Raw genomic sequence first — 21,867 nt, 5'->3', positions numbered from 1 at the left:
GAGCTTGGGGGCATGTCCAGGGCTGAAGCCTGTGAGTGAGGGTCTGGTGTGAGGTGGCAGATCTAGAGACTAAGAGGCCAGTATACTTGTATTATCCCACCTGATCTCTCTCTGGGCTTCCTCAGGCCTTGACTTCCTATTCTAGGCAGATAATGTGCCCACTTGTCCAGGCTCTGGGCAGTAGGCAGGAAGACTGGGGCTGATCTTTGGTGCGTTATTTGGGCTGCCTAACACTGGTCCCAATTTTGGCCCCCTAACCCCCTCTGAGTTCTATAACTCCTGACCAGGTGCTTGGTCCCTCTTGGCCCTCTCTGCTTGCCAAGTCTAAGTCCTGCAGGCAGACAGGGGAGCTGGTCCTGCTCAGGACAGCGGCCCTGCTGCCTTGGTCTCTTCTACCAGCATCTGCAGGCTCTGAGTCCACTCTTGGAACCTTTTTACTTTTCCCTACCATACACTCATTTTTCTTGTTGGTTTCCTCTTTCTTTCTTGCTTCCTTTCACTTTTCTGGGTCCCAGTTGTCTTTGATGCAGAAATGTTAGAGTTGGAAAGGGCACTACCATCAAAGAAGTAAAGCTCTGCATGGGATAGATGGGGAAATGGAAGCCCAGAGAGGTTGCTTGAGTCACTCAAGGGCACACAGCATGTTTATAATTGGAATCCAGGCCTTCCAACTCTCAGCTCCTTCCCCTGGCCCCATCTGCTTTCCTGTCCCTGGCTGTATATGGACACAACATTGCCAGCTCAGCCTAGCCCTGGTTAATGGGCTATTTCATACTAACATGTAACTGATTGCCACAGGTAGGCTTTAAGTCTTTCCCTTCCTGAGAAATAGATAAATCAAATGTGAAAGAAGGAATTTCAGATATGAGATGTTTGAGGGCAAGTGGAAAGTCCAAGCCTCCCTCATCTCCCAGCAAAGCTGACCTCAGGTGGTCTCATTTCTTTTTCTTTTTTTTATTTAAAAATTTTTTAAAATGTTTTTTATATATTTTTGAGGGACAGAGAGAGACAGTGTGAGCAGGGGAGGGTCAGAGAGAGAGGGAGATACAGAATCTGAAGCAGGCTCCAGGCTCTGAGCTAGCTGTCAGCACAGAGCCTTGATGCAGGGCTCAAACCCACAAACCATGAGATCATGACCTGAGCTGAAGTCAGAGGCTTAATTGACTGAGCCACCCAGGCACCCCTCAGGTGGTCTCGTTTCATCTGGAGTTCTCGAAGGGGCTTGTCTCCCTGGCTCCCCCACCCTCCTGGGTCCACTATGGCCTTTCACTCTCCCAAAATGGTAGCTTCTGGGACAGGCGGGAGGCTATAAGGCTGCAGCAGAGGGCCCAGGCCCAGAGTGGGGTCTCGAAGGAGGAAGCGGGGCCCACTAGGCTGCCTTATGCCAGGAAAGAGGCGAGTGCTCACTGACTTACAGCATTTAATGAAGTCATTTGGAGGGGAATCAGACCCCCCAGCTCGCAGAGAGGGAGGCCTGCTCCAGCCCTCAGGTCTGCTAAGACTCAGGTCTTCTGGGAGCTTGAGGGCTTGTTGAACTTAGTCTCCAAGCTGGGCATTGAGGGGTCCAGTTTCGAGGGTCGCCTGTCGTCCTTGGAGAGGGCCGAGTAGTTCTGTGGTGTGCAGAGCAAAGTGAGGCGAGCATGCCCCTGTCCCCGGGGCCACGGGGCCACGGGGCGACCCATTAAAGTGCATCCTGTCCAGCCATGCCACAGAGGGTCCAAAACACAGTGGGTGTGACTTCACAAAGGTTTCCGAACCCGTTTCACCACAGCAAGGTCATACCCAATGCCTCCAAGAGCCCCCATGTCTCAGCAGGTGACTTTGCAAAGGTAGCCCTGTGTCCCTTGTCAGTGTTTACCCTCCCCCCCGCCCCCCATCCTCTTCCAGCCTTTCTAGGAGCCTGGAAATGAGCAGAACACTGATGGCTCAAGGGCAGGAACCATCAGGGGGGCTGCTCTGAGGGAACTGGGAGCCTGGGGCTGCGCTTGAGGGGAGCTGTGGACTGGCCTATCTGTGCTTAGGAAGCTGTCAGCGTTTCTCTCTGGTAACATGCTCCCCTTCCTGGCAGGGGTGCAGCCCTGCAGTTGCTGAAGGAGGTGAGCTCATGGGAGAATCCCAGGTGCTAAGGAGCTGGGTGGGGGCCACAGCTACTCGGCCTATGCTAACCGACAGCCAGGGCCAGAGCATTCCAGAAATGCCGGGACAACCCCCACCCACGGCTATCACCCCTTGATTCCCACCACTGCCCGTGGGGCATCTCAGCGATGCCTTAGGCAGGTGGGACATCAAGACCAGGCAAGGTCTTATGATGGTAACAGAGCAGAAACGGGGACTTCCAGAGGGTAGCTGGTCCCCCTGCATAGTTCTCAAGGTCGGGTGACTTGGGACTGGGGCGGGGAGTGGCTGCCAGCCCCACTGCCTGATCCCCAAGGAGCTTGTCCTGAGGGGCCACTCACAGGCAGGTCAGTGGTGATGGAGTCTGAGGATTGCCCCAAGCCATACTCTTGCTCCTGCAGCCGTGTGGCCAAGTCCTGCTTCTCTCGTCCCCAGCGTCGGGCTGAGTCCTCTAACTGCGGACATGAAGAGGGACAGATGGGGGACTGCAGGGGAGCAAGGCCCAGTCCTGTGATCCAGGCCTGAGCCTCCTCTCCGGGCAGTGAACAAAACCCTGGGCCATGCAGGTTTGCTATCTTCTCGAGACAGCAGGAATGGCAGGGGTGGGTGGGGAGGGGCCAAGTCACTGTCTAAGACACAGATGGACCTTCTCTGAGTTCCAACAACATACTTGAGCCCTGACCCTCCGTCCACACTGATACTTGACTCTGGTCATAGACTGAGCCAACACCTTGGTCAAGCTTTGAGCCTGACTCTGGTCCAAGGCTGAGAGGTGAGCCTGCCCAGCCTCACTGATGCCGGCACCTCCCCTACCTGGCTTTCCAGGGATAGGATCCGGCTCTGAGCTCGTTCTAGCTTGGCCAGAAGATTGAACTTGTCTGAAGTATTGCCAAGGAGATCCTGTGGGCAAAGAAGAAACCCCCACGGGGCTCCAACTGGGGCCAGCAGCCCTGTGGGCTCAGGAGGCCGTGAGATACTGAGTGAGACATCAGCCAGGTCTGAGTTCCAAACTCAGCTCCCTGATTCAGAGCCTTAGACCCAGGGCCAAACCCTCGTCTCAAAGTTGACCTGATACGGCGTGTGCTTTTTTCCACAGCTGTACTCCCCCACAGAGCTTGGTTATATGGAGTTTCTGGACATCAATCTCTAAGTGTAAAATGCACTAGGCGGCACCTGTCAGTGCACAGAAAGGAATCCTGAACGGGAGTCTTTTTGTAAAATGAAGAATCCTTGTGCCCTCACACTTCACCTGGATGCCTGCACATTGGGTGTGCTTTCTAACAGAACTCACTTTCCGCAAGTCCTGGGATGAAGAGGAAAACTCTCCTGTGTCCCCTGCCCACCCTTGCTGGGGTTCCAAATGCTTTCTTTGGATTTGCGTCAGGCAGGGGCACCTGCAGCAGCCTTGGAGACGGAGTGGGGCTGGGCATTTCTGGGGCCAGGGCACCCACCTGTACGGGCAGGGTCTCTGTGCCCGTGGAGTGGCCTGGGCCATCTGTCTCCTGAAATCTCTCTGCCAGGTCTCTTCCTGCTCCCAGCTCCTTGGGGTCCACCTGGGATGGGGGAAAAGGGCTCTACAAGGCTGTGTCAGTCAATCCCGGGAAATGCTCCGGGAGGCTTGTGGGGAATCCGAGTGCAGGCCAGCAAAAGGGGTCAGGGATCAAAGGTCAAGGGCCTTTTGGGGGCTTGCTTTCTCCCAGGCTGCTCAGATGAAGGCAAAGGTGGTGCTTTGAGACCCGTGCGTGTTCCCCGGGAGAAAAGAGGCAGAACTGAGAGCTGACCCTCCAGGAGGCCCTGGGAAGCCTAGCTCCTGGTCTTGGTCTTCAACTTGGACCATGCTATGAGTGACTGTCGAGCACCTGGCGACCTGTTTGGGCAGGCCCAGGCCAAGCCTGTGCCGGCTGCTCTTACCGGCAGGGCCTGCTGCTGCAGAATGATGGGGGCAGCCTGGTGGCGGTTCTTATCCAGCTCTGCCCGCAGCCTGGAGTTTTCTGCCAGCAGCACAGAGTACAGGTCCACAGGAAGGTTCTCTCTTGCAGGACCTGGGGGAAGGCCAGAGGCTGAGAGCACAGGGAAGGCTGCGGGCGTGGCCACAGATGTTTGTGAGCTAGGCTTTCCTATCCGTGCGTCCTCTGCCTGATCTGCCCCAGCATTTTGCTCCGTTCTGTCCTTCCTCTGTATCCAAGCCCTCAATGGCTCCCTGGCATTGAGAATCAGATCTATACACCTCAGGCCGTCATTGTAGGCTCTTTACAATCAGATTGCAGTGTTCTCCATAACCAGCAAGGCTCCCCCCCCCCGCCCCGCCTTTTGCCCTCTGTCTAGTTTAGTGCTTCACCTCTCTCTTCCCTTCTCTGCTCTGCTGCATTGTAACTCTCTGGCCCTTTGCCCTACCTAGGTTGCCTTCTCTCCCCTCCCACTCTGGGATGACCTCAGGGTTCCTGAAAGGCAGTCCCTCATCTTGAATTCTTTTTCAAAGTTTCAAAGGCCTTCTGAAACGCACCCCCCAACACCCCCATGCAGTGAAGGCTGAGCACAGGGCTGGCACGCAGGGATGAGGCTGTGCAGATGGCTCAGGGAACGCCTATGCTTGGGCTGGGCTCATGTGGGGTGAGCTGGTTGTCCCCTGCCCATCAGAGCCAGGTGGTTTTGGTTGACATCAATGTAGAGAACACACAGGTATTGTTTGTTTTGTAGAAGCAGACCCGTTGAAGACATGGGGAGATGAGGAAATAACGTGGAAGGTTCTGGCAGCCCCTGTCTGCTCACCCCAGTCTGCACGGCCTCTCCTCTGTGGGTCCAAGCACATCCTGGGCTCTAGCCTGGCTCACACACTGTCCTGATGTGTCCCGAGGGGCTCTCTGGCAGGAGAAGGGAGCCCAGAGGACCTTTGGAGCCCGGTCCTCACTGCCTGCGTCAGTAGGGGGGTTAGCATCCTTTGCCCCAGTTCTGCTCCGGAAGCGGATGCTCCAGGAAGGCAGGGCCCCCTGGGGATGGGACAAAAAGCTGGGGAGCAGACTCACCCACGTTGGGCTTTCCCTGCAGTCTGGTGAACAGGGGCTCCTTCCTATCCCACAGCTTGTCCTCCAGCACCCGCTCCATCTTCTCAATCACCTGGAGGGCAGGGCACAAAGGCTGGGCTGGCCTGGGGGCTCTGGACCTTCCGGTCTGGGGCTGGCGCCTGGTGGGCTGGCCTCTCTGGCACCTGCCTTCTCCTGGTGCCGTACAGTCTCCTCCAGCAGCTTCATCTTCTGGAGCTTGTGTTGGTACTGCTTCAGCAGCGCAGCCTGCGGCCACTGAGCCTGATGCAGGAGGAGTAGCTCCTTCTCACGATCATTCTTCTGATGGAGGGGGGAGGGGAGGGAGTGTGGAAAGAAGGGGTGCCTGGGGTTACTGTTGGCCCCTCTCCCGAGCCTCCAAATGCACTGCCTCCTTCCCTCCATGCCTCTCTCCCTTCTGCTCGAAGGCACTTCGCCAGACAGCCCCCAGCTCAGCCCCCTTCCCTCTGTCCCCCAGTCCCAGCTCACTCGAATCAGTTCATTCTGCAAATGCTGCACTTTGTCCCGCAGCTTCTTCACGTCCAGCTCGCACAGCAGCAGTTTCTGCTTCATGAGCACTGATGGGGGTGGGGGAGCTGGCTCAGGGAGGGGGCATCTCCTAGCTCAGCACAATTGGGGACAGGGGCAGGGGTCTCTCAGTCCTGGGGCTTGAGACAGGGCTGGAGTCTCTCATCCCGGGGAGGACCCCACCAGTGTTCAGGAGCGGGCACACCTGGGAAAGGCTCCTGGCCACCGTGACCTGCAGTTCAGAGCCTGGGCTCAGACATGCACCTGGAGGTTCTCGGTGGCCCGTACCCCCTCACCCAGATTCTGGGCCTTGTTGGCATCATCCTGCTCCTCTTCCGCCTCCCCCTGGGCTAGCTGGCTCCTCAGAATGTAGTTCTCGGCCTCCAGGACGCTGATCTGTTTCCGCAGCGACAAGATGTCCTCTGCCATCTTCTGCATGGCCCGCCGGTAGTTCATCTCCTGTGGATTCCAGAGCTCAGGACCGAGTCCCAGCTCGCGCATGCTCCCACACTTGGAAGTCAGCAGGGAAGTCACCCCCAAGGCCAACGAACAGAGTGAGCCCCGAGTTGTGCCCCTGAGTCTGAGCAACTCCTTCTAGAGGTGGTTATGATCTAGTCTTCACTCTTCCTGGCCATGGGAGAGCAGGCACGCCAATGGCCTCTCCCAGGGGCCAGGTCTCCTCCCTGTGATGCCACCGAGCAGGGACCCGGGGCTCACATGCCAGGTGAGGAAGCCCGGTGCGGCAGGGACTCGAGAGCACCCAGGGCCGGGTTTCCAGGGCCTGGCTAAAGCCGGGCCACTTCTCTGCCTTCTCCCTTCCTCTTTCTGACCCCTGTCCTTACTCATGTTGTTGAGGAAGACTTCAGAAATCTCACGGAATGCTACTTGGAAGCAGAGCCCAGGCCCCAGCACCCCCACCAGCCCAGGGGGCAGGAAGAGACCTAGGGTAGGCCCAGGAGACCCGGATAAAGACTCGGGGTCAGGGCTGGGATCCAGCTACAGGATCTCAGTGACGAAGTGGGGCCAGGAGGCTGGGCTCTGCCAGGTGAAGAGTAACGCTGGTCCTAACATCGGGTGCTCACCGAGCACGGACGTTGTTGCCATCGCCCCACCCCGCTTCTCGAGTTCTCACAGACTCATACCCAGCCTGTTAGCACTCTCATTTTACTGATGAGGAGACCAAGGCTGAGGGAGCTACTGACCTCACTCTGTCACAAAAATAATGAGTGGGAGAGAAAGGCTCTGAATCCCAAGCCAGCGGGCGCTGGAGTCCGTGTTCCTAAGCGCAGATGCCCCCGTGCGTGGAAACTGCACAGGATATGAGAAGCAATGAGAGCATCTTCTTATAAAGGATAATGAGCATACATCAATTTGGGAAAAGAATTGATGTCTGCCCTTATGTATGCTTAAGAGATTCATGGGCTATATTAATGGCATTCATCTTACACTAAAAAGTTCCCTCCTGTTATTTATAAAAAGCTTTCAAAAGAGGATTTCTTAAATATAAATATAAAAGAGGGACCCGAAATGTGAGGCCAGGAAAGTCCACTGAGGGGGAGGAGGTAGGAGGAGGGAAGTGATGCCAGGGGAGTTGTCTAAGCCCTGGTGGCCTGTGGCCTTCCTGAGGCTGCAGAGAGTCAGGGCTCCGAGGCCCAGCCAGGCTCCCAAGTGTCCAGGAAGCAGAGCTCTGCCCTGAACTCCCACCTGGGCCCCATGCTGCCTGGGGATCCAGCCTGGCTCTGAGCCACTGCTTCCAACCTGCTGTGTGTGGGCCACTTGCTCCTTGGAGAAGGGGTCCCAGACAGCGGGGACTCACCAGACACCACTTGTCACCTGCCACTGTCCAGCCTTCTGGCTGGCCTCCCTCTGCCTGGTGCCAGCACTGGGTCCATCTCCCCAGCACCCGCCCCAGTTGAGTTCCAGGCCTTGGCTCTTCTAGGTCTGCCCATCTGGTGTTCTTGGGCAGCATCGGCCTGGAGGCTGTGCACACACAGGGCTTTGTGGTCAGGCCTCGGTCAGAAGCCCAGCGCGGCCACTGACTCACTGAGTGAGCCCAGACAAGCCCCGTCACCTCCCTGAGCCGCAGATTCCTCACACAGGCTAAGCACAGGGTGGCTGCGAAGCTCAGGTCAGCGTGGGCAGCAGGTCGCATATGACCCTACCCAGGACAGGTGTGACTTGAAGGCAGCATTCTCCTCCCACCCCATTTATGTTCAGTGGTGGCTTTAATTAACCGCTCAGACCTCTTCCCCTTCTTCTTTGCAGTCCTTACCCTGGGCTCCCTTGCCCGCCCGTCTGCTGTGCTCTACATCTTCCATTCATGGCAGACCCGTGACTGACAGGGGTTTGGGAGGCCCAGCAAACTCTCAAGAGGAAACACATGTTATTTTAGAAAAGGAAATTTGTCTCTCTTCTCCTTCCCCTGCCTATTTCAGGCCTTGTTACGTCTGCTCTGAATAATTACAGAAGCATCCAAATGGGTTTCTTTGCTTATAGGATTAAAGCTCCTAAAGGAACACACACACATCCAAGAAAACCTGTTCTAGGATGCTCACTGAGTTCAGTCTGTAGTCTCACACTAGGACACACTGTCTCTGGCTACAGGCAGTACTTACAAAGTTCAATTGTTGACACAGAGAGATATCTACACAATATTTTTAAATTAAAAAATCATGTGCAAATTAATATGATCCCATCCAAAACTGGTGTGTGTGTGTGTGTGTGTGCGCGCACGTGCACGTGCACATATAGGTATATAAGAATAGTGCTTATATAAGAAACTGCTGTATTTGGGAAGGGAAAGGAATAATTGTTTCATCTCTAATTACATATATGTATATATATTTTTTTTAATTTGAGAGAGAGTGTGTGTGTGAGAGCAGGGGAGAGGGTCAGAGGAGGAGGGGGAGAGAGAGAGAAAGGGAGAGAGAGAGAGAGAGAGAGAGAGAGAGAGAGAGAGAGAGAGAGAGAATCTGAAGCAGGCTCCACACTCACTGCAGACCCAGATGCAGGGCTCTGTCCCATGACCCTGGGATCATGACCTGAGCTGAAACCAAGAGTTGAATGCTCAATCAACTGAGCCACTCAGGCGCCCCCTCTCATTTTGTTTCCTTTTAGAAAATGTTTAGTTTTGAGGGAGAGAGAGAGAGAGAGCATAGAAGAGGGGCACAGAGAGAGGGGGATAGAGTTTCTGAAGTTAGCTCTGTGTTGTCAGTAGAGTCTGACGTGGGGTTTGAACTCATGATCAATAAGATCATGACCTGAGCTGAAGTTGGCGCTTAACTGACTGAGCTTCCTAGGCACCCCTAATTTTATATTTCTAATAAGAATATATCCATATATTATTCATCTAATTAAAAATAATTTAAACATACACACATTGAGGGTCATACCATGTTCATGGATTGAAAGATGCAATATTTAAAGAATTAGTTCTTCCTTAAATTGGTTTATAGATTCAGTGCATTCACAATCAAAATCATAGCACTGTGTGTGTGTGTGTGTGTGTGTGTGTGTGTGTGTGTGTGTAGAAAAGACAAGCTAATTCTATAATGAAATTAAAAGGGTAAGTATAGCTAAAATACTTTAATATTTCTCAAGAGGAACAGTAAGGAAGATTTGCTTTATCAGCTATCAAGATTTATGATAAAGCTATAGTAATTAAGACAAGATAATATTGGTGCAAAGATTGATAAGTAGGCCAAAGAGGCAGAATAGAGAGCCCTGAAATGGACCCACACATATATGGAGTCTTAATTCATGACTAAGATGGCATCAGAGGGATGCTGGGGAAGGACTGTCCTAATTCTTTAAATATTGTATCTTTCAATCCATCAACATAGTATAACCCTCAATGTGCCTGGAGTGTCCAACTCTTAATCTTGGCTCAGGTCATGTTCTCATGGTTCATAGGATCAAGACTCACATCAGGCTCTGTGCTCACAGCACAGAATCTGCTTATGATTTTTTCTCTCTCTCTCTGTCTGTCTGTCTCTTTCTCTCAAGATAAATGGATATTTATCTTGAAAAATATTAAACTTAAAAACTTAAAAAACTATTTAAAAAACACAGTGAGATACACCCACTAGAATGACAAAAACAGAAACAAAACAATCCTGACTCTATCAAATGTCGATAAGGGTGTGGAATGAGTGGAACACTTATCCAGTGCTGGGGGCGGGGTCTGAAGTGCCACCATCACGTTGGAGAGCTGCCTGCACACTGGATACTATTCAGGTTGAATGTAGGCACAGCCTACAACCCTGCAGTTATACTCCTGGGTAGAACCTAACACAAATGTGTCCATGGGTGCATCAGGAAGCAGTTGTGAGGGGCTCAGTCAGTTGGGCATCCAACTTCGGCTCAGATCACAATCTCACTGCTGGTGGGTGTGTGTGGGGAGGGTCGCCGTGGGTCCAGTTGCCCCTGTTCTCATTCAGGGCCTCACTCATTCTAAGACCCCACTGTTTTCCAACTCAATAGTCCTGAAGGTGAGCAAAGCTCTTGACAGAGGAAGAAAGCTGAGACTCAGAGCAAAGGGGAAAAGAGGGGAGGGAGGGCACGGCTCCGAGGAAGGGTGTCCTTGCCCCAGTCAGATGGCTCCTCTGGAGGGAGGGCAATGAGCACTTTGGGACTTGTTCCCTTGGAGATTAGTCCTATAGAACTTCTACAGTCCCCCATGCCGCCCTCAGCCTGGCGGCTATCTGAGAATGAGGCCTCCCCAGGGGAATGGAGCGGAACCCTGGCTTACCCCCCAGCCTCTGCCTGGCCAGTGCCCTCTATCCACGGGACCCAGAGAGGTGGCTCCACAGCTGAGCAGTGACCTTGGGCAGGAAGGCTGGGCTGGGAAGCTGCAGCCTTCAGGCCGGCAGCTCCGGCCTCTCCTTGCATCCTAGGCAAGGATCTCTGCTCAGGGTCACGCTCTGCGTCACAACTCAGCCTTGAGGACACAGGGGACATTATGCTTCAGATTCCTGTTGTAGTTCTGCCTCTCTGTGTCCTCCTTCCCTCCTTCCCACTTCCCAGCCTGCTCTGGGGGGGCAGGGGTGAACAGGATATCAGCCTCTTCCCTGTCTCCTCTCTGGGCTAGCACATCCCCCAGGGACATGGATCCTACTTGTGCCTGACCCTGAGTGCACCCCGCCCACCCACTGGTCCCCCACAGGACCCTGGCTCTCAGTCTGTTCAGGTGCAAGGCGTTAGGTAACCCCAGAATCAAATATTCCCTCTGCCACTCTGTAAGGATGTCAGCTGTGCTCTGAGCCTCAGTGTCCTCACCGGTGAAATGAGAAAACAGCCTTAACTCAAGGGATGGCTGTGAGGTGAGTGGGTGTGAGGAGGGCAGCTAGGATCCTGGCACCATAGGATGTTAACTCCTGAATTGGTACCACCTTCTAATTTTTTAAAATGTTTATTTATTTTTGAAAGAGAGAGAGAGAGAGCGAGGAAGACACAGAATTTGAAGCAGGCTCCAGGCTCTGAGCTGTCGGCACAGAACCTGACATGGGGCTCGAACTCATGAACCCTGAGATTATGACCTGAGCTGAAGTTGGTGCTTAACTGACTGAGCCACCCAGGTGCCCCTCACCTTCTGAATGCTTTAAAAAAATCATTCTTGGGGCACCAGGGTAGCTCAATCAGTTAAGCATCCAATTCTTGATTTCGGCTCAGGCTGTGATCTCACAGTTTCATGAGTTTGAGCCCGTCTTAAGCTCTGTGCTGGCAGTGTAGATCCTGCTTGGGATTCTCTCTCCCCTCTCTCTCTCTGCCCCTAACCTGGTTGCTTTCTCTTTCTCAAAATAAAGAAATAAACGTAATTAAAAGATTATTCTTACAATAGCCCTGGGTACCAGGCACAGAAGGTATGACTATCTGACTCCTTCCATTTTATAGAAACCGAGGCCCAGCCCTTTCCACACCCTCCTTATTGTTAATTAAAAAGAAAGGGTGGTGGTTATATCTCACAATAGCCTGAAGAGGGCAATGCTTACCACCACCACCACCCTTAAGAAGTTCTTATGGTGGAATTCTGAGGTGTCTCATCCCCGTGAGGGTGTTCCAGCATACCCTCCACCACCACCACCTGTGTTGACCAGCAATGCCCTTAGACTTCAGTGTACAGATGGGGAAATGCCCAAGGTCACAGAGACTCGCTGGAAGCCGCTCAATAAGCAAGCAGTCAACTGACACTTGCTGAACACCACTGTGAGCCGAGTCTGTTCCATGCTGGGGCCAGGGAGCACAGAGGAGCCCTGACTGTCCCTCCCTGCTGCAGTGGTCTCCTGTCTACACAGAGGAGATGGCAGGAAGTGCCTGTGACAGAAGGGAGCTTAGAGGAGGCTCTTAACCCTGGCTAGGGAGCTGGGAAGGTTTCTTGGAGGAGTTGATAATCTTAGTTGACTCTTGGGGATGAGTAGGTGTTACCTGGGGGATGGGGAGGGCTCTTTGTGCAGAGGTGACACCATGGCAAAGGCAGGGAGGAGAGTGTGTGGTGAGGAACACAGCAGAGGAATTTCTGGAAGGCAGGGGGAATGGAGGAAGGTGTAGGGGTATGGGTGGAGGAGCAGCAGGGCAAACAGAAGAGGATCTTGGAGGATAGACTCAGGATCTGGGACTTGTCTTATAGAGCCTTTGAAGGGCCTAAGCTGCAGGACAGGTGTGTGTGTGTGTGTGTGTGTGTGTGTGTGAGAGAGAGAGAGAGAGAGAGAGAGAGAGAGAGAGAGAGAGAGAGAGAGACGACCCCTCAGGCTGCCCAGCCCAGAGGGAATGCAGGCCAGGTGCAGTGCCCCAGGCGGCAAGAGATGGGACCCATGCCAGCTGAGGCAGTGGGCATGGATGAGGGCCATAGCTGCAGGAAAGAGGCTGGGGAGGAGGAGGAGAGGAAGGAGGAGAAAGTGGAGTCTGGGGTCTTGGGGGACAGGAAAGAGGTGCATGCACCCAGTGGGGAGAAGGAAGTGCTGGCCTGGAGAGGGGTGAGGCATGTTGGGTGTGAGGTAGCCACAGGCAGTTGATGGTCAAGCTTGGAGAGCATCTTGGCTGGAGACAGGGTGGGGAGTGCAGCCCATGGAGTCTAAGTGAAGCCTTGGAAGGAAGGAGATTTTCCAGAGTGAAGGAAAGTATAGAATTGGGCGGGGGGCGGGGGAGGAGTTCTGGAACAAAGGGAGGAGGCAGTGGTGGGACAGGAGCCCTCAGATTCAGGGCAAGTGCCAGTGGGGTGGGAGAAAAACTGGCCCAGCCAAGGCCACGGAGCTTCAGAAAGGAGGGTCTTCTTTGGGTAATGATACACTGGGTAAGACAGACTCTCCCCCTGCCCCCCGCAGAGATCCTAAAAACCTGGATACTAAGTAAAAACTACCTTCTTCAAAGCCTGAAAGAGTGGGCAAGACACTGAGGGCTTATGGGACAGAGATAAGGGACCCAGGAAGACCACGCAATGAAAAACAGGAACTCCAGGGCAAAGCCGGATGTGGGGATCGAAGCCACAAACTGTGAGATCACACCCTGAGCCTAAGTTGCACGCTGGGCCGACTGAGCCACCCAGGTGCCCCTGGTTGTGTTTTATTTTTCTGTTCAAGGTAACCCATGTGGTTACATTTCACAATTTAAAAGGTTTTTTGAAAAAACTGTGAGAAGGCCCGATAGTTTCCAAATCTGCAGAGGGAGCCTCTGCATGTGGCCTCTGGTGGCTAGTGGCTTGGCTAGTGCTCTAAATGCCAGGGTGCCAGGGGTGGGGGCTAGGGGAGAGGAGTCGGGGACACTGGGTGGAGGAGATGCATGGGGTGGAGAGACAGGAGAGGAGATAGGCAGTGAGGAGTGTATGGGGGGCAGGGACTGGAGCAGGGGGTCAGAGCGGGGTGGGGGGCTTCACTCTCTGAGGGGAGGGAAGAAGCCTGAGGCCACAGCAGGCAGGTGTGGACAGGTGTCTGGATCAGAGGCAATGTGGATGGGAGGGTTCTGCAGTGGGTGCAGAAGGTGAGTGGTGAACCTGAACCAGGGCAGCGGGTTTTCTGGGCCCAGCATACACCCTTCCCTCCTTCGCTTTTCCCTGGGCGGCCATCTAACCTCTGGGTTGCCAGGCCCGCATAACCCATTGCTGGCAGGCCCAGGCTACCAGCCATGTGCCTTTTCCGCCGGTAGAGGGCAGCCGCCTCCCACAGATGCGCTACCTTCAGCCTGTAGCGGGAATAAGGCTGGCCTGAGCGGCCCCACAGCTCCCAGAGCGGGTGGGGGGAGAGAGGCATACTGGGCTGTCTTGCTGTTCAGCCCCACACATGTCTCTCCTCCCAGAGGTCCTGCCCACGAACTCCCATCTCGGAGGCTCTCATGAATGTCCTCTGCCAAAAATCACCCACAGAGGCCAGAGAGGTGCAGTGACTTGTCCAAGGTAACACAGCAAATCTGGAACCTCACCTGGGGCCTCTGTCTTGAGCCAGCCCTGGGACCAATAATGGGGCTAAGTGAGGAGTGGAGTGGCTTGGGACAAGAGCCATCTCCAAGCAGAAGTGACCCCATCAAAGTGACCCCGTCTGAAGTAACTCCCCTCTGAAGTAACACCGGCACCATGTCAGACGGAGGCTGAGCCTTGTGCAGAAGAACAGTTGTGAGGGACCTGGATGCAGTTCAGAAAGTGTACCAAACACGTGCACACACCAGCTACATCTTTGCAAACGAGACAGGATTCTTCTATCCACCTAGGAAGTCGAGCTATGGACACCGGGACCAGGCAGGGCCTACAGGGGTCACGGGGCCTGATAACTAAGCTCCCCCTTGAGTGCCTACCACTGGCCAGTCATCTAATTTGATGCAAGGAGCCTTGTTTTCTCAGGTCCCTGAGGAAGGAGCCAGGGCCCAGAGGGGGAAGGGCTGGGTGATTTGTTCAAAGTTGCCCCACTGATAGGCCAGAGCTGCAGTCTGACTTGCATTTCCTGCATGTTGTTGAAGGACTGTCCCGCAGGCCCGGCCCGGGGTGCTGAGCCTGGGTGGCAAATAGCAGCTACAGTCTCTACTCTGCCCTTGACCTTCTCCCTTCCCCAGACTGGGGCTATTTGTCCCAGGCCAGGCATGTGCTGGGGGAAGGGAGGTGTACCCATCACCCAGGCCTGTCTGATCCCCTTCAGGCATGTGAGGTGCTCTGAGGGTCTGTCTGGGCTGCTTTTCTGAGTCAGAGATAGAAAGATTCCCACCCTCCTCCCCAGCTTGCCTCCCCTCCCCCCTCAGGCCAGCCAGGCCTATTTCCTGGTGTCCCTGTACCCCTCTACACAAGGCTGAGAGGGGCCAGTTTTATTCCCTCAGGACAGCCCCCTGCCAATAATGTAGTGTTTCCACCTCCAGCCCGGGGATTTCCTCTGGTCAGAGGGGCATCTCCTGGTGGCAGCCCTTCTCTTACTGTCTTGGCGAATTGGTCTGATCTCTGTAGCCTCCTCCTATAGGCAGGCCTCCTACTTCTCTGCTTCTTTGGGCCTCAACACACAACCTTCCTCTCTGGTAGATGAAAGATGGTTGACCTACTGCTCTCAGTGAGAGGTGGCGACTTACCACTCTCCCCTTGAAATCGGACCAGTCTTAGAGAACTGCAGAGGTGCGGAGAGCTTCTGGAACCTCCTTGAAGCTGCTGCCAATCCCTGGAAGGTTCACTGTCCCTGAGAAGCCCTGAGACCATCATGCTTTGAGGAAGCCCCAGACAATGGTGCGGGAGGAGCCAGCCCTCCTAACCACCCCCCCAACTCCAGCCCCTGCCCAGGAAAGCACCTCGGTTGAGGACCCACCCACCAGGGATGGAGACCAGCCCTCCTTGCTATACCTCGGCCTAGCTCCTGATGTCAAGAACAGAGATAGAAAATTATGAGAAAAATGATCAACAAGTCACAATATTTTGGCGGTGGTTTGTTAAGCAGCAGTAGATAAATGGAACATTCTCCCTAGCCTCTGGAACCCTTTAAGGGCTCCCACACGCCCTCATGATAAGCTTCCAGCTCTGAATTTCAAGGCCATCTCAACCAGCAAAACAAGACTCCCTTCAGAAATTGGCCACTGTCACTCTGACCACAGGCCAGCCCTCTATCACTGATGCCTTGTTGCCTCCATCAAGAAGCTATCCCTGACCCCCCACCCCCCAGACCAGCACTCCCCACCCTACCTGGAACCACTAACTCCCTCCTTCTAGCTCCTGGGAGACCCTGGCAGCATGGAAGGGCATCCCCTTCTCTCCATGGACTCTGGTGGCCATCCTGAGATGGGGAAGTAGGGCCAGGCAGGCCCTCCAGGACTGGTGGCCAGGGACACTGCTCCTGCCAGGTTTGCCATCACGTGAAGAACAGAGATCCGGCAGGTCCCCTCAGGATGTCTGAGAGGCCACCCTTGGCCACTCTAAGTTTTCCAGTAGCTTTAATGGGAATTAGCCTCAGTTCTTTAAAATAAAATGGATGCATTCTGCCTGTGTAAATTGGTGCCAGCCTTCCCTAGTTCAAGGTCAGAGCTCTGAGCAAGGGCCCAGTTCTAGGGGGCTGTCTCAAGGAGGCAGGGAGTGAAGGCGGGGGTGGGATTGTGCTAAGTACCTGCTGAAAGGGGATAGTGCCTTCCAGGGCTCCTGCTGGCCAAGTAGCCCGTCACTCACAAGCACCCCCAGGGTCATGACTCTAAATCCATGACCCCTCTTCCCTTGGCCACTGCCCACCCAGCGAAGCTCTCTTCTGTCCCCTTTCCTTCATTCTTTCTTCACCACCAGAGGGAGGGCCAGAAAGGCCTGAGAGCCCCATTGGCTGGAGAGGACACAAGGCTTGGGTTGGCCCACCAGAGGTCGCCACAAGGGTGTGGTCAAGTGGGAGGGGCTGCTCTTGGTGAGGGTGGTGGCTCAGGGTGCCCTGGGCGTGGGCTCCTGGAGGATGTGTGACTCTGGAGGATCACATCACCTGCCACCATTCTTGAGGCAGCCAGGGGCTCTGCTTCTGAATCAGGCCCAGTCAAGAGCTACAGAAGGTCCTGGAGCCAGGCCCCTGCTCCCCACCAGATCCCTGCTCTCAGTACCCCTTGAATGTCAGCTGAGCCACAAGGAAATCTGTGCAAATTGTTGTTTAAAACAGGTTTCCCTTGGGGGAGGCAGTTGCTTCTTTGTTCAGCCCAAGGTTACAGCAAAGAAACAAAAGGAGTGAATTTTCCCTTCTTTCTGTTCTTTATTTTCCTTTCTGCTGAGGCAGAGAAGGTTCCTTTTATGCTTAGCACAGTAAAGCTCAGAGGGGTGGTGAGGCCTTGGCCAATTCTGACCTGAGCCCCAGCCTAATGGCTCTGCAGGAGCCGTGGGGGCTAACTGGGCTGGGTAGAGACAATGGGGCTGGGGGTGGGGCTGGCTTGGGGGAGGGGCCGCCTGGAGGATGCTCTTTCCTTCCATTCCCATTTCCCCTCCCAAGCCTCCCAGAATCCTCCCCTCAACTTGGAGGCTGTTGTACCCTGGGCCTCTGCCTCTTCTCCAGGAAGACCCACTGGACCATCCTGGGCCCAGTTCTCAGTCACTCCTCCTCAGGTCTATGACTCAGAGCCTTTCCTCTCCAGACTCCCCTTGGAGCTGGCTGACCCTTGCCCGCCCCCCATGGAAGTACAGGGCCAGCCACTCAGGGGCCTGGTGAAGGAAGAGACCCCAGCTCTGGTCCCACAGGCCCTGCTTATTCTTCCTACCCCACTGGTCACCTCCTGCCTTAATCCTCTCTGGTCAGAGCTTTGCTGCCTTTGATTGCCCCGTGTGGGGCATGGGAAGAGCTCTGGCTGGAGTCTAGAACCCTGGGCTCTAATCCAACCTCTGCCCACATCTGTTGTATTTCTTTAAGCAAGGCCCTTGCCCACTCTGTGCCTCATTATCTGCAAACTGGGGTGAAGATCCCAGAAGGGGGGTATGCTACATGGTTCTAGCCACAGTAGCAGAGGAAATGCTTTGGTAACTGGGGTTCAAATGAGGTGCTGTCACTAACCCCTGGCCAGGGGCTGATCCACTTCCTTTGAAATGCCCCCATCTGCCTCACCCCTTTCCTCTTATAGCCCCTGTGAGCAGTGCCCAATGCTCTGCCTGACTGCCCCAGGCTAGCCCAGGCCCAGCTACTTTCTAGGATGTAGGGCTGGACCTCCAGAAGTCCAGAACCAGGGCCTGGATTAGCAGTAGACACTGGTCACCTTTAAGGCATTTTCCCAGAAGCCCTTCTCTCTTCCCTTTCTGGGTTCCTGTGTGTGGGCTTGGGCTAGGGGCCCTGCAGAAGGTTCCTGAGAATACAGCCCGGTGGGGGCCAACGCCTGTAGGCCTGATCTTCTGGCCCTCCCTGCACCTTGCTCTGGAAACACAGCTAGGGGTTGCCAGGCAACACGCGCCAACACACCTGGCTGCTGGTGAAGCCAACCCCTCTTCCCAGAAGCAGCGGGTATGGAGGCAGACTTACTCGGCTATCAGGGAGGCCTGGGGCAGCCTTGGGGGCTGGAGGGGATGGGGCCTCTTGCTCCCCCATCTTTCTTGCTGGCCGTCTTGGTCCCCGGGATGGGTTTCCCAGGGACTGTTGCTACAACAAGTGCCTGCCTGGTGACGGAGCCCAGCCCTGAACTAGAGCAAGCAGACTGGAGGGGCCACTTCCCCTTTGTTCCAGGGTGGGGAGCATCTGGGTGGGGAGGCTTCCTCAAGCTAGGTTCATTCCTTGGCCAGGGAGCCGCAAGGAGACTGCAGGGCCTGGGAGGGTTGTGGGGCCAGGAGCCCTGAACAAGCAAGGCCCTGGGGGCTGTGGCCTTCTTCCTCCTCCAGCAGACTTGTGCCCCTGCCTGACCTCTAGCTATACCTCAGTCTCCCTCTTTTTCTACCCCTCAGTGTCCCCTCTCTCTGCTCCTCTACTCCCATGCCCCCTTACCACCCCCAGCAATCTCCCCACTGCACCCCGGGAGGGCCAGGCCCTTCCTACAGCTGGACAGCATGGCCCAGGGCCCCACGCCTGCCCCCCGGGCTTTCCCATCTCTGCTTCCCTGATGGTCTGGACAAATTCCTTTCCTTTTAGTTCAGTGGAGACATGGGTGGATGTTTTTAAAAGGAGCTCACTGGGAAGCAAAGGGAAAACAAACCCAAACAAAGCAGCCCCCCACCTAGAAACGGCCTTGGTCACTAAGACAGCCATCTGTTTTAACCACCCTTGGCCTGGTTTGTAGAGACCCCCCTCCCAGAACATGGAAGGGTCTGTCTGGCTTTTCCCCAACTGTGTTGGGTCCAGACTGTCTGTCTCAGCCAAGCTTGGCCTCAAAGCCTTTCCTGATAGGCACCCCATCTACACCAGCTAAGTGCCTGCACAGGGCTGGGACTCTGTAAATACCTGTTCAGCTATGTAATGAACAGCTGAGGGAATGTCAGAGGTCTCTGGGGCCTCTGACTGGACAGTCCAAGACAACTTCATCTGTCCACCCCCAACCTTGTCTAAGGAGCCCCCTACCCCTGGCTGCTGGGTGCTGGCTCAGAACTCTGCAAGCATGGGGGCCTCTGGCCTCCATTACTGTTGCAGGGGGGCCCTTACTCTTCTCATTTGCAAACCTCACTTTTTACTTATTTCACTCTGAGATCCTAGAGAGATCCTTTTCCTAAATGGGGTTTCTGCCTCTATATACTAGGGACAGGGCAGGAGAGCTGGACAGGACAGCCCCCTAGGCTGCTTTGTGGCTCTGATCTCAGCTGGCCTGGAGAAGTAGAAAGACAGTGGACCGCAAGTTTGCTCAGTTCTGGGTTCCAGTGCTTGCTCTGCTTCTAATTATCAGCGTGATATTGGTCAGAGAGGTCCTGAACCTCTCTGAGCCAGTTTCCTCTTCTGTAAGATGGAGAGCAGGACCTCCCCCATCTCCTAGAGAGACTTTACTGAGCTTGTGAGTGTACAGCCCAGAGCAGAGGACCTGGCAAATGAATGGCTCTGGGAGTGGTATTCGCACCTCTGTGTGACTCATAGGGGCTCCGGAGGGTCAAATACTCCTCCAAAATGAACATGAGGCCCATGATGGAGATGGCCATCCTCTCTGGAGAGCACCAGCCACCCAGGAGGCATCCCAGATGTCAGCCTAGACCTTCCTGATCCTGCTCTGGGGAAAAGGGCTGCTGTGTGTCCCTCTCAAACCATGACCTGGGGCCAGAAGCCTGGAATAAAGACGAAGTCAGACTGGTTCCCACTCCCAGCCCAGCCTGCAGCTGCCCCCTCACTGAGAGGGGCCGGGCCCTCCTGCCCCTGCTGTGCTACCAATCGATTGAATCTGCTCCCATCCTCAGGCGTGCTATGAATTTTTCATCAAAGGCCTGTAGACTTTGGGAAATGCACAATTAGAAGCTCCATCAATAATGTACCACGTGGAGGCATCGGCCGCGCTCAGCCAGACCCCAGACATGGCTGTCTTCCTGCTCTGCTCTGGAGGGAGGCAGGAGGGCACCAAGACCCCTCAGGGGGTCTATCGCTGGACACAGGACAAGTATGGGATGCTGAGAGGGAGGGGAAGCCATCCCAGAAGAGTTGAGCCTGTCCCCTTGAAATCCCATCGGGACCTGCGTCATCTCAAACACTTCATCTATAAAATGGGTGCTAAGGAGCCCCCCAGCCCTAAAAGTGTGGCGAGATACAGCAGATAGTTGCTATGTCAAGATTAGGGTTCTTTGTGTGGGGCACAATCTTCTGTGGGGTTTGGGAAGCAGGGCAGGCATCGGGTTGGGTGGGGAGCAGGGAGAGGGGAGCAGAGATGCCCGGTAATACTGGGGGCACTTGGTGGTCAAGGTCCACCGTGAGGCTGCCCCCTCCTCCTCCAGCCTCACAGTTCATGGGGAAGAGTTCTGTTCTGTCCTCTCTGTGCCCTTGTAGTTCCTCTACCAACAGAACGGAGGCGCCTTCACCCTGTCTCTGCAGATCCATTCTTCAGAGCGGCCTCCAGACAAAAGCTTTTCTCCTTCTCCTAGGCTAGAAGGAATGGCTGGCGGCTTCCTTTTCTGACTTTCTAGAGCCTGAACGAGTCAGGTAATTACAACAAGAGCTCACCTTGGGCAGGCGCTGTTCTAAATCCTTTATACAAGTCACTCTAACTTTATGCCTCCAGGAACCCAACAGGCAGCTGCCACTATACCCATTCTATAGAGGATGGGAGTGAGGCAGGAAGCGGTCAGGGAAATGGTCTCCATGGGAAAGCTGCTTCCTGAGTCCACATTGTTTTTTTAAAATTTTTAAAAATGTTTATATTTGAGAGAGAGAGAAACAAAGCATGAGGGCGGGGGGAGGAGGGAGGGTGAACAGAGAGAGACAGAGAGACACAGAATCTAAAGCAGGAAGCAGCTCCAGAGCCAGAGTTGGGGCTTGAACTCACAAACCGTGAGATCATGCCCTGAGCCAAAGTCAGATGCTTAACTGAGCACCCAGGAGCCCCGAGCCCACACTCTTAGCCACCTGCTCAGACCCTGGGGCTGGCCCTCCTGTCCCCAGCTGGCCTTCCAGTCCACGAGGGCAGGGCTCGTGCTCCCTGCTTCCTCTGTGAGGCTGGACCTAGAGCGTAGCGGAACTCGGGGCAGGGCACACAGGCCATCAGTCCCCACTGGCCGCTGAGCCCCCCACCCCGGCCCCGCAGTTTCCAGGCCTGATTCCCACATTCTCAGGCTGTCCTGAACACAGTTCCTTCCCGAAGTAGAGCCACCGAACTGACACATGGGAAGGGAGAAGAGACTAGGCCTGAGATGGCCCACAGTGTTGCTTCTGGCATACTGTCAGATTTCTCTGGGTGCTGCCTAGCTGTGGGCCTCCCCTCTAGCCTCGGATGGGGCTTGTGGGCAACTGGGGTTCTGTGTCCCTGCATGTGAGTTGTCTGGGGCCTGAGACACCAGTACCAGCATGTGCCAAGCAAGCACAAATCCCCATTTCTAAGACCCTCTCCTGGCAGAAATGCCGTCAGTGGGCCTGAAGCACTTTGGAAAGTCTGAACTCACCCCCCACCCCACACCCCCACACACACCATCCATTGAAATCCCAGCCACAGATGCTTGGGCAGTCTGTCTGTGGCAGACGACTCATGGATTCCTGGGATGGATGAAGGAGGAGGGTGGGCAGGGAGCGGGGCAAAGCTCTCTCTCTGCGTGCTTCCCTAGTAGTGTGGTGCACTTGGCCCTAATGAGTCTCCTGCCCACCCGAGACTTCCATGACTCTATTGGTGGACAGCCAGGACA

The 21,867-nt window shown here is 54.8% G+C and overlaps 1 protein-coding gene across 8 annotated transcripts in view; it reads right to left on the bottom strand.

Moving 5' to 3' along the window:
• Positions 1 to 1,403: 1,403 nt before the first annotated feature.
• Positions 1,404 to 21,867, bottom strand: part of CCDC33 (coiled-coil domain containing 33) — an 83,837-nt gene continuing 63,373 nt past the window's right edge. For 6 of the 8 annotated variants that reach the window (XM_029952743.1, XM_029952744.1, XM_029952748.1 and 3 more), the window contains 9 exons: positions 5,978 to 6,140; positions 5,643 to 5,731; positions 5,325 to 5,456; positions 5,139 to 5,229; positions 4,027 to 4,157; positions 3,567 to 3,668; positions 2,929 to 3,015; positions 2,457 to 2,570; positions 1,404 to 1,610 (listed from right to left, as the gene is read on the bottom strand). In XM_029952743.1, the coding sequence (XP_029808603.1) occupies positions 1,503 to 1,610; positions 2,457 to 2,570; positions 2,929 to 3,015; positions 3,567 to 3,668; positions 4,027 to 4,157; positions 5,139 to 5,229; positions 5,325 to 5,456; positions 5,643 to 5,731; positions 5,978 to 6,140 (1,017 nt within the window). In that variant the 3' untranslated portion in view covers positions 1,404 to 1,502. Of the gene's footprint in view, positions 1,611 to 2,366; positions 2,571 to 2,928; positions 3,016 to 3,566; positions 3,669 to 4,026; positions 4,158 to 5,138; positions 5,230 to 5,324; positions 5,457 to 5,642; positions 5,732 to 5,977; positions 6,141 to 21,867 lie in introns of those variants that run through there. The other 2 variants (XM_029952746.1, XM_029952745.1) reach the window with 2 other exon arrangements.

This window comes from Suricata suricatta, chromosome 9 (genome assembly GCF_006229205.1).
Source record: "Suricata suricatta isolate VVHF042 chromosome 9, meerkat_22Aug2017_6uvM2_HiC, whole genome shotgun sequence".
Lineage (NCBI taxonomy): Eukaryota > Metazoa > Chordata > Mammalia > Carnivora > Herpestidae > Suricata > Suricata suricatta.
The sequence above is the reverse complement of the archived record's forward strand: the minus strand, read 5'-3'. Positions and strand labels throughout refer to the sequence as shown.